The sequence below is a fragment of the Echinops telfairi genome, unplaced genomic scaffold (genome assembly GCF_000313985.2).
Source record: "Echinops telfairi isolate 266 unplaced genomic scaffold, ASM31398v2 ScPeMD7_7469;HRSCAF=8507_1, whole genome shotgun sequence".
Classification (NCBI taxonomy): Eukaryota; Metazoa; Chordata; class Mammalia; order Afrosoricida; family Tenrecidae; genus Echinops; species Echinops telfairi.
This window is the reverse complement of record NW_022111373.1, coordinates 19,457,593-19,471,729: the sequence shown is the minus strand read 5'-3', so window position 1 is coordinate 19,471,729 and position 14,137 is coordinate 19,457,593. Positions and strand designations below refer to the sequence as shown.

Below are 14,137 nucleotides of genomic sequence, written 5' to 3'. Positions count from 1 at the left end.
TGATACGTTTTTGTCTTCTTACTTGGTCCAGCTCCCCCACTCATTTTAATACCCTTTCTTATGTTTAAGAGAAAAAAAACCAAGGTCTAAAAATCGGCGATAACTTAGTTTGTCAGTTTTGCTGCACTTAGCACAGTTGTTTGCCATGCGTTTGACACCTAAGATTGCATCTGATTGGCTGCGCTGTATATCAGTTAAGTGACGGGATTGATGATAGGCTTATGTCTTTTTTTTAATGCCTTGCGATCTACCCACACTATATTTACAGTTGACTAGTAGATCGCGATCCATGTATTGAGCACCCCAACTCTAACTTACCTGACAGTTTCCATTGCCAGTAGCCACACCTCATACATTTGAGCCCATTTTTCTTACTATTTATTCTGTCCTTTTCCACAGCAATTCTCACCTTGTCTTACACCATATAATTTATATCCCTATTATCTTTATAGCTTCTTGTTTGTCTTCTTATACTAAAATACAAGCTCCAAAGGAAATGGAATCTTGGTTTTGTTTTGGTTCGTGGTACCTGAACCTTAGTAAGTGCTCAATAAATATTTGTAAAAAGAACAAATAAGTATCCTCAAAGCCCCAGGCTCATCCTGCTATTCTATTCTGTCTTTCTTAGCACATTTGTCAGAGTTTCAGGCAAGAAAACTATATTTAACTTTGTTGCTCTCAAGCATTTTATATAACCTCTATTTTGTTGTGTTGGAGATAAGTAAATTGGAACTTGGAAGCCCTAAATGACTAAATTTATCAGTAAACTTTCTTTAGAGCAAAGTTGAAGAACAGTTATTGACCACACTCCTTGTTGACTCTGATGCTGTACTTATTTTTCATCAGTTCCGTTGTAATTTTTGTCTTCCTCCAATATTTCTATTTCACCCCTTACCTCTTTGTATTCTTCCTATATTCTTTTTTGTTCTGTATCTTTCTATGTAACTATAACCCTCTCGGATCTTAATTCTGAATTGGTATATAAGTACTCATTATTATAAAATCCATAATACTGGATAAACTAAATTTCTTTTTTAAACATTACCTTTTACTGCCATCTAACTCTTAAGAAAACGCTAAAATATCATCTCTAAATTCCCGGGATACTAGTATATAGTGGTAGTATGAAAAGAGAAATCTATAGTCAATTATGTTTTGTTAACATGGGGTTTAATAAGATTCAAACCAACTTTCTTTACTAGAGGACTTATTGCAGCACTTAACATGCTGCTGTGCATTATAAACTTTGAAGAAAGGAATCTGTATATAGTATATTTCAAACTTTCTTAAATGTAGAACCAATACTTTTTCAGGAGGGTTGCATTAAGAGGCATACTCTAAAGAACTCACTTTGGAAAGTTGTTTTAAACTATAAGTGATGATTACTATAAAATACTGGACTAATTCCTAAGGTTGAGTACTGTCTGAGCGTTTCTTCCTTCTTGTTGATTTTACAAATCTTGTTGATTTTACAAATGTCTGAGTGCCTACTATTTACCAAGTATTGTGTACACTGCGATGAAAACCATTCAAGCAGTAGCAATCTAAACATCTCTGTAACTTCCCAAATTTATTAGAATTTCATTGTTAAAATTATAAATAAAATTTCTGTGGAGAAACACTAATATTTCTTATACTTAAAAGATTACTGATATTGCTACATCTCTTTTATTGCTCTGATAATATAGGCAGCAATTTTTGTTTATTGCTATGAAAACATAAAACACATATTTGTCAAGTTAACGTTTTTCAGGTGTATACTTTTGTTATATTCTTCATCATGCTATGTAACCACCACCCATAACAAATATTTTTTTAATCATTTTATTGGGGCTCATACAACTCTTATCACAATCTATACATACATCAATTGCGTAAAGCACACTTATACATTCGTTGCCCTCATCATTCTCAAAATTCGCTTTCCACTTGAGTTCCTGGAATCAGCTCCTCATTTTCCTTTTTCCCCTCTCCCTCCCTCCCCACTCCCCCTTCCCTCATGAACCCTTAATAATTTATAAATTTTTATTTTATCTTATCTTTTACTGCCCGGTGTCTCCCTTCACCCACTTTTCTGTTGCCCATCCCCCAGGGAGGAGGTTCTATGTAGATCCTTGTGATCCGTTCCCCCTTTCTATCCCCCCTTCCCTCCCGGTATCGCCATTCTCACCGCTGGTCCTGAGGGGTTCATCTGCCCTAGATTCCCTGTGTTCCCAGTTCCCATCTGTACTGCTGTGCATCCTCTGGTCTAACCAGGTTTGCAAGGTAGAATTGGGATCATGATAGTTGGGGGAAGGAAGCGTTTAAGAACTAGAGGAAGGTTGTGAGTTTCATTATTGCCAAACTGAACCCTCAGTGACTCATCTCCTTCCTACTACCCCTCTGCAAGGGATGTCCAGTTGTCTACAGATGGGCATTGGGTCCCCATCACACGCTCTCCTCATTCACAATGATATGATTCCTCTTGAAACCTGGTCCCCTCGGCCCTTCATGATCACACATGTTGGTGTGCTACTTCCATGTGGGCTTTGTTGCTTCTGGGCTAGATGGCCGCTTTTTTACTTTCAAGCCTTTAAGACCCCAGACGCTATATCTCTCGGTAGCTGGGCACCATCAGCCTTCTTCACCACACTTACTTATGCACACATTCGTCTTCAGCGTTTATGTGTGGAAGGTGGTTATACAATGATGGTTTTTCTTCTTTGGTGTCTGCTACCTGATCCCTTCAACACCACGTGTTCACACAGGCTTGTGTGTTTCTACTCTGTGGGCTTTGTTGCTTCCAGGCTAGATGGCCGCTTGTTTGCCTTCAAGCCTTTAAGACCCCAGGCGCTGTATCTTTTGATAGCCAGGCACTATCAGCTTTCTTCACCACATTTGCTTATGCACACGTCTGTCTTCAGCGATCATGTCGGGAAGGTGGCTATCATGAAATGACCGTTTAGCTGAGCAAGGTGCTCTTGTATTAAGGGAATGTGCGTGAGGATGCCCAATGTCCACCTGCTACCCGACTACTAAACCTACAAATATATGACATAGGTCTATTTCCCCCATAATCATAAATATATTTACATTTGTACATGTCTATATTTAGGCCTCTATGTATGCCCTTTGCCTCCTACTCCTTTCCTCTATTTCCTTACGCTTTCCTCCTGTCCCACTACCATGTTCAGCCTTCATTCTGGTTTCAGTAATTCCTCTCAGTTACCTTGCCCTTGGTCACTCCCTACCAGTCCTCCCATCCCCTCCCTGCCACTGGTTTTGAACCACCTGTTGTTCCTTGTCCCTGGGTTGGCCAACACCTCCTCCCTTCCCCTACCTCCCACACTCTCATGTCCCCCAGGGACCGCTGGTCCCACTATTTTCTTCTCACATTGTTTGTCCAGCCTCTCTTATCTGGGTGGACCTGCAGATCTAGTAATATGTGCGTAAAATTGGGGATGGCTTCGACAGCACCAAACAGAGTGGCACATAAGAACATGGCGATGACGGCAGCAACACCGACAAGCTAACAAACAAAAAAGCCACTGACATACAAAATTTAAAAGAAGAGAAGGAAAAACAGAAGAGAAAAAAAAAAGCCTGTTAATAGTTCAAGGTCTGTTTGTTGACCTTTAGGAGTGTTTTCCGGACGAGTCTGATGGGATGCCACATCCTGGCCCCAAAGTCCATCCTTTATACTCCTCGGGACCTCCTTGCTCTGCTTCCCCGGCCGCTCCATTGCACATCCCCAGTGTTTTGCCTCAGTGTGGTGGGGTCAGCTCAGTCACACATCCCACACTGTGTCTCCGGTGCTGTCCCGTGTAGGGCCATGGGTCAGTGCAGGATGTCACAACTCGCAGTGGGGTCGGCTATATGGTCCTCTCTGTACATTGGGCCCTCCAAGCCGGGCTATTGTCCTCTGAGCATGGTGGGCCCAGGTGTGCTCCACTCCGTTCTTCCTCCTTCCTTTGCTTCAGCTTCCTTCAGGGTGTGGTGTGGTAGGTCAGTTCCTTTCCCACACCAGACGATCTATTTTCATTTTCTGTGGTGCTCCCTTCCATGATGGTGGGTGGGCTGATTCTGGTTAGGGCCAGTATATGGTCCAGTCTTTCATAACAAATATTTTTTAACAAAATGTAGATTATGTTACACATACTTATTAAATGATCAATTTCTGTTATCATGGGTTACTGATTTAAAGTGATGCTAAAATTATTTTATGTAAATATATTAAAAACAAGTTATCTTTTAAGCATAGAGAAATTGGTCATTTTGATGACTATATATAGAATTTTGACTTTTTTAAAAGATTATCACTCTCATAAACTTTATTGATTTTAGACATATCTAGCATACTTATTGTTTGAGTATATGTCATACCTTATTAAAAGTTAGAGGAAATTAACTGATTTATTCTAGAAATAAAGTTTTATTAACTGATAAAATAATTTAATTGAAGTATTACTTCATATCATCATCAGTCCAAGAAAAGAGCATTTCTTACACTGGGATTAGATAAATAGCCAAGAATCATTTAAGAAGTGACCTTTTTTCTTTTAATGAAAACATGACATAATTTATTATTGGATGACAGAATGTAAGCTTTTCTGGCTAAGTGACTAAAGTTAGGTAAATAATGATTCAATAGCGGCATTTTGCTTTACTTTTTCATCTTTAATTTATGTAGCACATTATTTTGGTATTGAAGACACTTATTAAAGATAAAAATATTGAAGAAAATTTAGTCCTTTTAAAATAAAGGCCATAGTTGATGGTGCGAATTTAAATCTGTTGACTCGGCAAGTTTATCCTTTCTGTAATAATCAGAATGAAAAATAATTAACTAGAATATTTAGTGTTATGTGTCTTAGGACTGTGAAGTAATAATTGGAAACACAATGATTCCACTCAAAGATAAAAGTTCATTTTCCTTTTTACCGCTTTAATACTTTTTCAGTAAGAACTTTTTCTAACCACTCACTACCCCATACCCCCACTATTTATATAATTTTTTTTAAGCCAGTTTGAAGGTAGCATATCAGTTTTCAAATTATGGACCAAACATGTTTTAATCATTAAATTTCTGTACCTAGTTTCTTATTATGTTGCAATAAGATTTAATATAAATACTACTGATAAATGAAGAACCAATTTTATTCTTAAATCTAGATATCTCCAACGAACAGTAAAGCATCCAACCTTACTACAGGATCCCGACTTAAGGCAATTCTTGGAAAGTTCTGAGGTATTATTTCTACCATAGTTTTTATATGCAAATTATAACAGTACTGCTTCTTATATTTGAGATATTGGCACATTTATAGTCCTAATCACTACTGCTTAATTTGGAGGGGGGTTATTTTTTTGGTTTTGAGTCTTAGAATTTTTAAAAAATCTTCAGAATAACAGTCTGAACAGTATAAAGAGATTTGTTTTTATCTTTCTTTCCTTATAAACAGTTTCTTTCTGCTAGCAAACAGGTGGCCAGTGTTCAGGTGTTTGGCAATTTCTTAATATATTTTGACAAACAGGGTGTTTGTTCCATCTAAATGTAAACGTGCAGAAGAGAAGCAAATGGAAAGTCTATTTTTTAAGTTTTCCTTTGAGATTGTACAAGTAGTGTATTTGAGAAATTAGGTCTCACTATTGAAATGTATGAGAGTGAAGAAAATACAACCTCTTTTTCTTTTTGTTTTGCTTTCTTTTTTTTTATCTGGGGGGAGGGTCCCTTTTGTGCCCAGTTAAACCTCCAGGCTTTTAACCGGTTTGTTTGCCCTTATTTGTCATTCAATTCCAGCTGCCTAGAGCAGTTAATACACAGGCTCTGAGTGGAGCAGGAATATTGAGGATGGTGAACAAGGCTGCCGACGCTGTCAACAAAATGACAATCAAGATGAATGAATCGGATGCTGTAAGAGCTGATTTTTCGACTTGAATAATGAGATGAATTAATGAGCTCAACAATTGCATTTTAAAGCTGTACAAGTAGAAAATAGGATATTAATTTGCTTATTGAGTTTAGTTCTCAGCCACATCAGTTGAGCACTATGGTTATACATGGTTAATTTGTTGTTTTAAAACAAGGAATGTAGCTTGCTATTGGTAACCTAATTTACAGTGGTTTCTTCTGGCTAAATTAGCTCCATTTTTCAATTTTTTCTTAGTGGTTTGAAGAAAAGCAGCAGCAATTTGAGAACCTGGATCAGCAACTTAGGAAACTTCATGCCAGCGTTGAAGCCTTGGTCTGTCATAGAAAAGGTTTGTTTGCCTTATTTGTGTCTGTTTTATCCCATAAAGCTAAGGAAAATATTTTGTTTAAGTAATATTGTAATGAATATTCTGAGGTTAGTATAGAAGAGAGGAAAACAATAGTTTAAATGGAAGTTTTTCTAGTTCAACTTTGTTACTTAACATTTTTTGGTTGTATTAAACTGGTTTCCAGTTTAGAAATAGAAAAAATCCTGATCTTATAAAAATACATCTTGAATTAAAATGTGTTCACTTGATTAACTCTTTGTTAAATGTATTTATAATTTAATGAATGAAGATGTCTTATTATAACTTTGATTACAATGAAAAATTATTATTTTAAAATTTATATTTACAGATTCTGCTGAAAATAATTATTTGTGCCTGCTTGTATTTTATGGAAAATCCTTTAAAGTGCTTTCTTTATTTTCAACCTACAATTATTTGAAAATATGATATTTATGCAAGTTCACAGAAATTTTGAGGGCAAATTTTATTAAACCATAATGGTTTGCACCCTCTAACACCCCCCAAAAAAGAAAAATATAAATTAAGCTTCTAATAGCAACTTTCTAAAATATTAGGTAATTATGTATGTGCTGTTACAGCTTTATATTTTATTAAAATAATGACAGAAGGTTACTAATTTATTTACTTTCAAAAATAGTCCATAACAGCTTTAGCATGTGTATTATATCTCTTAGGGGATGGACTTTATAGTTGTCTTTAAGAACTGTATATAATGTAGAGCATCTCCCAGTCAATGTAGTTAGCAGTCATTAACAATAACTTGCTTACAAACATCTTTTGCTTTGTTCAAAGTATCAAAAATGGTCATGTCCAAAAACATCTTTGAAAGTTTTAATATTTTACTAAGCATTGCTTTACAACAAAGAAAAAAAGGGATAAAATTTATTTGAATTGTGTGTACCATTTTACCTCTCTTTACCATTTAGCTAAATACAGATATCATTTTCATTGGCAAATGTGTAAAGGCCAAAAAATATGATATGAAGTAATTGTTACTATTTCCAGTAGTTAAAATATACATTTTTTGTCTTTCGTATGAATGGACAAAGGGAAAAAGTGAGCACTCTGTCACAGAAAAGGGAGACAAAATCATTCTAAATTTGTAAGCATGGTTCTGCCCCTGTGAGATAAACAATGGTTCTTCATAATTTTTGGTAGATCATTTGAGTACTTGAAGTTTATGCACAAGGCATAAATGTCTGACTATGAGCAATTTGTGAATAGATAAAATTTAAAATAGAAAAGCAATGCTTCCCCCCCTCCTTTTTTTAACTTTACTAATGAACACTAAAAATGAATACTTTTTTATTTCAGAGCTTTCAGTCAACACAGCTGCCTTTGCTAAAAGTGCTGCTATGTTAGGTAATTCTGAGGATCATACTGCTTTATCTAGAGCTTTGTCACAGCTTGCTGAGGTGGAGGAGAAGATAGATCAGTTACATCAAGAACAAGCTTTTGCTGACTTCTATATGTTTTCAGAACTGCTTAGTGACTACATTCGTCTTATTGCTGCAGTGAAAGTAAGCCTTATTTTGAAATCTTTTTTCTCACTGTATTGGTTTGCACTAGGAAGAATTTGGTTTCCTATTGGGCCTGTATTTAAGTGTGTAAATTCTGTCTATGTTACTACATATACAATGGCTTCGTGATGAATAATAGTTTAATATTTCTTTATAATATCAACAGTACAGTAGCGAGAATTGGAGGTTTAAGATGTCTTAAAAGTCCTAAAGAAGACAGAAAATATTACACATTTACTTACATTTTCACATAGAAAACTTTGCACCTAATTGAGAGCATCTAGTCATTCACTGTCGCACCACCTGAAGCAGCTCACGGGGCTGGGTTGTCATTAGTGGTGCTCACTGTGAAGAAGAAGCAGTGTAAACCAGAACTAATTGGACTGTGTCTAATGGCTGCAACTTTGGTATGAATTTGCACTATTAATCAGACATTCTGTGTATATATACCATGTATTTTTAGATATGATGGTAGTAGCTTATAAATCATTTGCCCAGTGTTAATGATTAAGCCCAAACAGTATTCAATTTCTGAATAGTTGGGAAAATAATTTTGTTTACTAATGAAAATTTGTATTCTAGCGTTGTTTTCACTACTCACATAATTAAACTGAGGTGAGTGTATGTAATCTTTTATTTCAGAAGATTCTTTGAATTTCTAAGGTGTCTTTAAATAATTTCTATGCATATTTATCATGGGCCTGAGGGCAACTGTGTATTCGACCTTTTAGCTTGAATTCAAGCACATAGAAAGTTTTCATCTGTAATCAGAACATTAATGCAGTATATACTGCTGCTTCTGCTCTCGTGCTAATGGTGACATTTATCGCTAGAAATTGGTGCTTCCTTAGGTTTTATAAATTTATGAATTTGCTTATTTATACTCATATTCCTTTTTTGTTTTTGCATGCCTCTGGTGATTAATTTTTATTTTCTGTTATTTAAAAATGATAATAAAAATAGCAACCGTCTGATTATTTGACACTTTCAAGAACTTACAAGTTTATAAAGGGAAGTATCTATGAGAAAGTACTGTTGAAAAGTGATAGGGGGAAAACTCGCTGGCAGGGATAGCCTGATTTTTAATGGATATGGGTCCCTCAGAAACAGCTTTCCTCAAATGGTCAAAATATTTTCACGTAATTGGATATTACAGTTTTATCCCTTGGAAATCTATATGGGAGCAGAAAGCCTCATTGTTCTCTCTCAGGTAGGTTAAACTGTTGACCTTTCAGTTAGCAGCCTAACTCATAACTCAATATGCCACTGTGGTAGTTAAATAATCTATTGTTGATTTGACACTGAAGAGTAAAGGGGTGGAATTTAGCCTGTCAATCAGATTGCAGCTTGATGACCTCATTTGGAGGCGCTAAAGAGATAAATAGCTCACTGGAGGTGAAACACACACTCACTCCCTGTGAGACATTCCTGATGGCAAAACACATGGAGCTACACTAGAGCCATGGAGCTGAAGGAGCCACATGGAGACCCACGCAAACACTTGAGATGTTTACACCACCACTGGATCCCAAGACTTTCCACCCACTGCCCTGTGATTTTCTTGCATTTGGCGTCATTGCATGTGTTGTGTGAGTCTGAAGAGGACTTTATAGATTTGTATAGGACATATGGGCTAATATCAGACTTATGGACTTGATGTCGAGTGGGCTAGGATATTTTCTCAATATTCAGTTGCTCTTGTATATAAAGCCCTTTCTTATACACAAGAGTGTCTTTGAATTTGTTTCTATAGTCAACCCAGACCAACACAGCCACCAGCGCTCTTTAGGACATAGTTTACTTTATACACTATTTCCAAACTTAGTTGTTTGTGGTATATCTTTTGATTCTATAAAGAAAGAATGTTTTAGGAAACAGGGATATAATGCTAATCAACTTGATGGTGGTGATTATTAGTAGTAGATCTCTATTCTAGAGATTCAGTAAGCTCAGAACTATCTAAGGGGTTTTAAAAAATTAAGTCATTTAGCTGTTTACTTCAGAGGCTTCTAAATTGATATGAACAGGAATCTCTTTTCAGTAATGTCTATTTAATACATGTAGCACACTTTGAGAAATGCTGAATTGTGATTCATTAACTAAGAGTATTAAAATATCATGGTCAAGTCATACGTTGAGGCAATAAATTAGGTCCCACAGATGTGTTTTTTAGTGAAAGCTAGCCCAGGTCATCGGTACAAAGGAGTTGAGAAATTGTGGAAGTGAGTGTTAGGTAATTTTTGTGAGACTTTTGTTGTATTCTTAGTTTTCAGCCCATATTGTTAGGGGCCATCAAGTCAATTTTCAACCCCTTATGTCAAAATAGAGCTACTCCACAGGTTTTCCCATCGTCCAGAAAAAAAGGAGATTGTCTGCTTCTCTAAGGATTTATAGTCTTGAAAATCACTTGGGAACAGTTCTATATGTTTTATAGAGGGTCACTATGAATCAGAGTCAAATCGGTGTGTTGTTTGGAGGGGGTGGGGGCATTAATCTGGGACGAAGTAGATTGCCAGGTCTTTCTCTCACAGAATCACTGGTGGTTTTGAACTGCCAACCTTTTGGTTCACAGCCAAGTGCTTAACCACTGGACCACTAGGACCCCTTTTTGAAAACCAACTCTTTCTTGAAAAAATAATATATGCACATCATCTAATAGCTAAAATAAGTCCATTTTCCTTCTACCTAAGATCTTTAGTCTCTTCCATCAGTCAAATATTCTTAGATTCTTTGTTTTTCTTTACAGAATTATCCACATATGTGAAACCAATTTTATTTCTTTTTCTTCCATCATGTAGTACGTTATGTACTTATGCATATACATTGATTTAACAAGTCTAATCTTAGAGAATGTCCCTTATTTTGATAGGCCATTGAACATAAGAGTCCAAGAAGTAAACTTGCTGACTGAAGGGTATTTGCATTTTAAATCCAAATAAACACTGCTAAGTTATTGTCTAGAGAGATCATATCCTTATTTATAGTCCCACTAACATAAGTGTTCCTTCTTTTCCCAAACAATGATGAACTTTTAAAAATGTATGTTTTAATGTACTTTATTAATGTGAATGTAAGGATAAGTTAAGGCACCTTTAAAAGTGATAAACCATTTGCATCTTTTTTCCTTTTTTATGTTGTTTTTTTTTTTAAAGTGTATTTTTAGTCTGAGTGAGAGATGGGTCAGGCAAAGAGCAAGGATACAGAGTATGGTATCACGCTTTGCCACCTCTTAAAGAAACAAAATGTAGTAGTAACGATTAAGAGGATGAACGAGTTTCTTCAATTGGTAAAGAAATGTAATCCTTATTTTCTAGAGTCAGGAACCTTTGATATGGAGATCTGGGATATGGTAGCCATGAACTTAAGAAAGGCCCACAGGGAAGGACAGAGCATACCCGTGGAGACCTGGGTCCTGTGGGTGCAGATTAAAACAGTGTTGGAGCCGCAGCAGGGTGAGAGAGCAAAGGAACAAGACCAGCAGTGCAGTGAGAAGCCTCTAAGCTACGCAGACTTAAATCAAGTGAGAAGCAGGCAGAATGAGTGTTCGGCAGATGAGAAGATTTTAAACAGAACTGAGGAAACGAAGTCTGAATCAGAAGGAGGTATCAGACGAGAAGCATCTGAGCCCCCACCGGAGTTTAGCATAGGAAATCACAGTACAATGAAGCAAGTCAGTGCTGGAGGGAGAGATGAAATTAGATCTGCATCTTTTTCTATGAATAAAATATCTGTCTCCTTTACCCAGGTTTCTTTTGTGTTCAATGCAGTGGTAAAATTGTTCAACTTCTAATCAAAAGATCAGCAGCTTGAACTCAGTTTGAGAGAGATGTTACAATGTGCTTCTGTAGATTCCTAGTCTCAAGCCCTCTGGACAGTTCTTCTGGGTTGTACTACCGGAGTTGCTATGAGTTAGAATCAACTCAACAGTAGTATGTTTGTTTTTTATATTCTATTAGGTATTTAATACTAATGAATTGTTTTGCTCATACTGAAAATATATTTTTTTCTGATTAGGAGCTTGAAGAAAGAGAGACCCATTTCAAAATGTACCAGAAATAGTTTTTACCCAGAAAATTCCTGTTTCTTCTTTTTTACAGCACATGGCCTTTGGCATCTAGGACTCCTCATACATATAGATACTCAAGCCACCCTAAAAGTACATTGAGTGAAACACTGCCTGCAGCTACACCGTCCTCACACATGTTATGTTGCAACCCATTTTTGAAGCTGTTGTGCCACACCATCTCATTGAGATTGGCTTATTTGCCGACCTTCACTTTCTCAAGCAGTGTATCCTTTTACAGGGACTGCTCTCTCCTGAATGCATGTCCAAACTAGGTGAGTCAGAGTCTCTCTGTCTTCCCTTCCATGCACCATCGTGGCTGTCCTTCCTCTAAGACAGGTCTGTTTTATCTTCTGGCAGTCCATTGTACTTTCAGTATTCTTCACCAGCACCACAATTTCAAATGTATCAGTCCTTCTGCAGTCTTCCTTATTCATTGTCCTGCTTTCACGTGAGGTGATGGAAAATACCATGGCTTAGGTCAAGCACACCCTGCTCCATAAAGAGGTCTTGTGCAGCTGATTTGCTGAATACAATGCATTGCTCTACTATTTCTTTTATAAGCATTGATTGTGGAACCAACTAAAATAAAATCCTTGACAATTTCAATCATTTATCTGTTTAGCATGATGTTGTCTATTGGGCCAGTTGTTAAGGATTTACTAAAGTTTTTTACATCAAGTTGTAATCCACAGTAAAGGTTATATTCTTTCATCTTCAAAGTTGGGTCATCTGCATATTACTGCTTGTTAATAAGCCTGCCTTAAATCCTGATACTTTATTCTTCTTTATAAAGTCCAATTTCTCAGATTATTTTCTCAACATAGATTAAATATGGTAAAACAATACAAACCTGATACACACCCTTCTTAATTTTAAACCATGCCATAGCCCCTTGGTTTTGTTTAAACGACTGCCTGTTGGTCTATGTACCAGTTCCCACATGAGCACAAATGCTCTACACAGTCAATACCTTTGTGTTGTCAATAAAACACAAGTAAATTGTTTCTATATTTTCTGCTGTCAGTAATGATATCCCTCATACCACATCCTTTTGCAAGCCCTGCCCATATTTCTGGAAGCTTCCTGTTGAAGTACAGCTGCATCTGTTTTTTAATTATCAGTAAAATTTTACTGCATACTAATGTTTGATAATTTTCCTATTATTTTGGGTCACCTTTCTTTGAAATTGGCACAGATATGGAACTCTTCCAATCTGTTGGCCAGGTAATTACCTTATATGTTTCTGGATGTAGAATAGTGAGTGCTTCCAGCACTGCATCAGTTTGTTGAAACATCTCAACTGGTGATCCATCAATTCCTGTGGAGCCTCATTTTTTACGAATGTATTCAGTGCAGCTTGAACTTCTTCCTTTCATACCATCAGTTCTTGATCATATGCTATCCCTCAAAATGCTGAATGTTGGTTAACTAGTTATTTCTATTCTAGTACAGTGCCTCTATGTATTCGTTTTACTGCATCATTCAGTATTTTATCCCTAGAATCCTTTAATATTTCTAGTCAAGGCTTGACGTTTTTCCTGCTCGTGATATTTTAATTATAAATTAGATGAGGGTTTATATTTCATATCATCAATTTTGTATTCAACAGTTTAAATAAAAATATTCAGGAAAACCTCCCATCCCTAATAGTTTATCCTTCACCTACACCTTGATTTATCTTCTCCCTTTTATGGATATTTACTTGTGTTTTATTGACTATGAAAAGGTATTCAACTGTGTGGATCATAGCAAACTATGGATAGCCTTGAGAAGAATAGAAGTTCTAGAACACTTCATTGTGCTCACCTAGAACCTATATATGGGTCAGGAGGTAGTTGTGTGAACAGAACAAAAGAATGCTGCATGGTTAAACAGGAAAGGTGTGTTTCAAGGTTGTATCCTCTCTTGAGTACCATACTTACTCAATCTATGATAAGCAAATAATCAAGAAGCTGGACTATATGAAGAGGAATGCAGTGCCAGGACTGGAGGGAGGTTTATTAATAACCTGAAATATGCAGATGATCCAAGCCTTGTTGCTGAAAGTGCGTGGACGTGAAACACTTGTTGATGAAGATCAAGGATTCAGTCTGCAAAATGGATTACAACTCAGAGTAAAGAAAATAAAAACCCTGCAAGTGGACTAATAGATAACATCATGATAAGTGGAGAAAAGTTTGAAGTTGTTAAGAATTTTGTGTTGCTTCTGATTCAAAATCAATGTTCATGGAAGCAGCAGTCAAGAGATCAAATAATGCATTGCATTGAAAAAGTCTACCACACAAAATTT

General features: G+C 36.3%; 1 protein-coding gene across 2 annotated transcripts in view; it reads left to right on the top strand.

Annotated features, from left to right (window-relative positions):
• Nucleotides 1-14,137, top strand: part of SNX2 (sorting nexin 2) — a 44,371-nt gene that overhangs the window by 22,562 nt on the left and 7,672 nt on the right. For both annotated transcript variants that reach the window (XM_004696578.2, XM_045285162.1), the window contains exons 7-10: nt 5,152-5,227; nt 5,780-5,893; nt 6,147-6,240; nt 7,576-7,781. In XM_004696578.2, the coding sequence (XP_004696635.1) occupies nt 5,152-5,227; nt 5,780-5,893; nt 6,147-6,240; nt 7,576-7,781 (490 nt within the window). The remainder of the gene's footprint in view (nt 1-5,151; nt 5,228-5,779; nt 5,894-6,146; nt 6,241-7,575; nt 7,782-14,137) is intronic.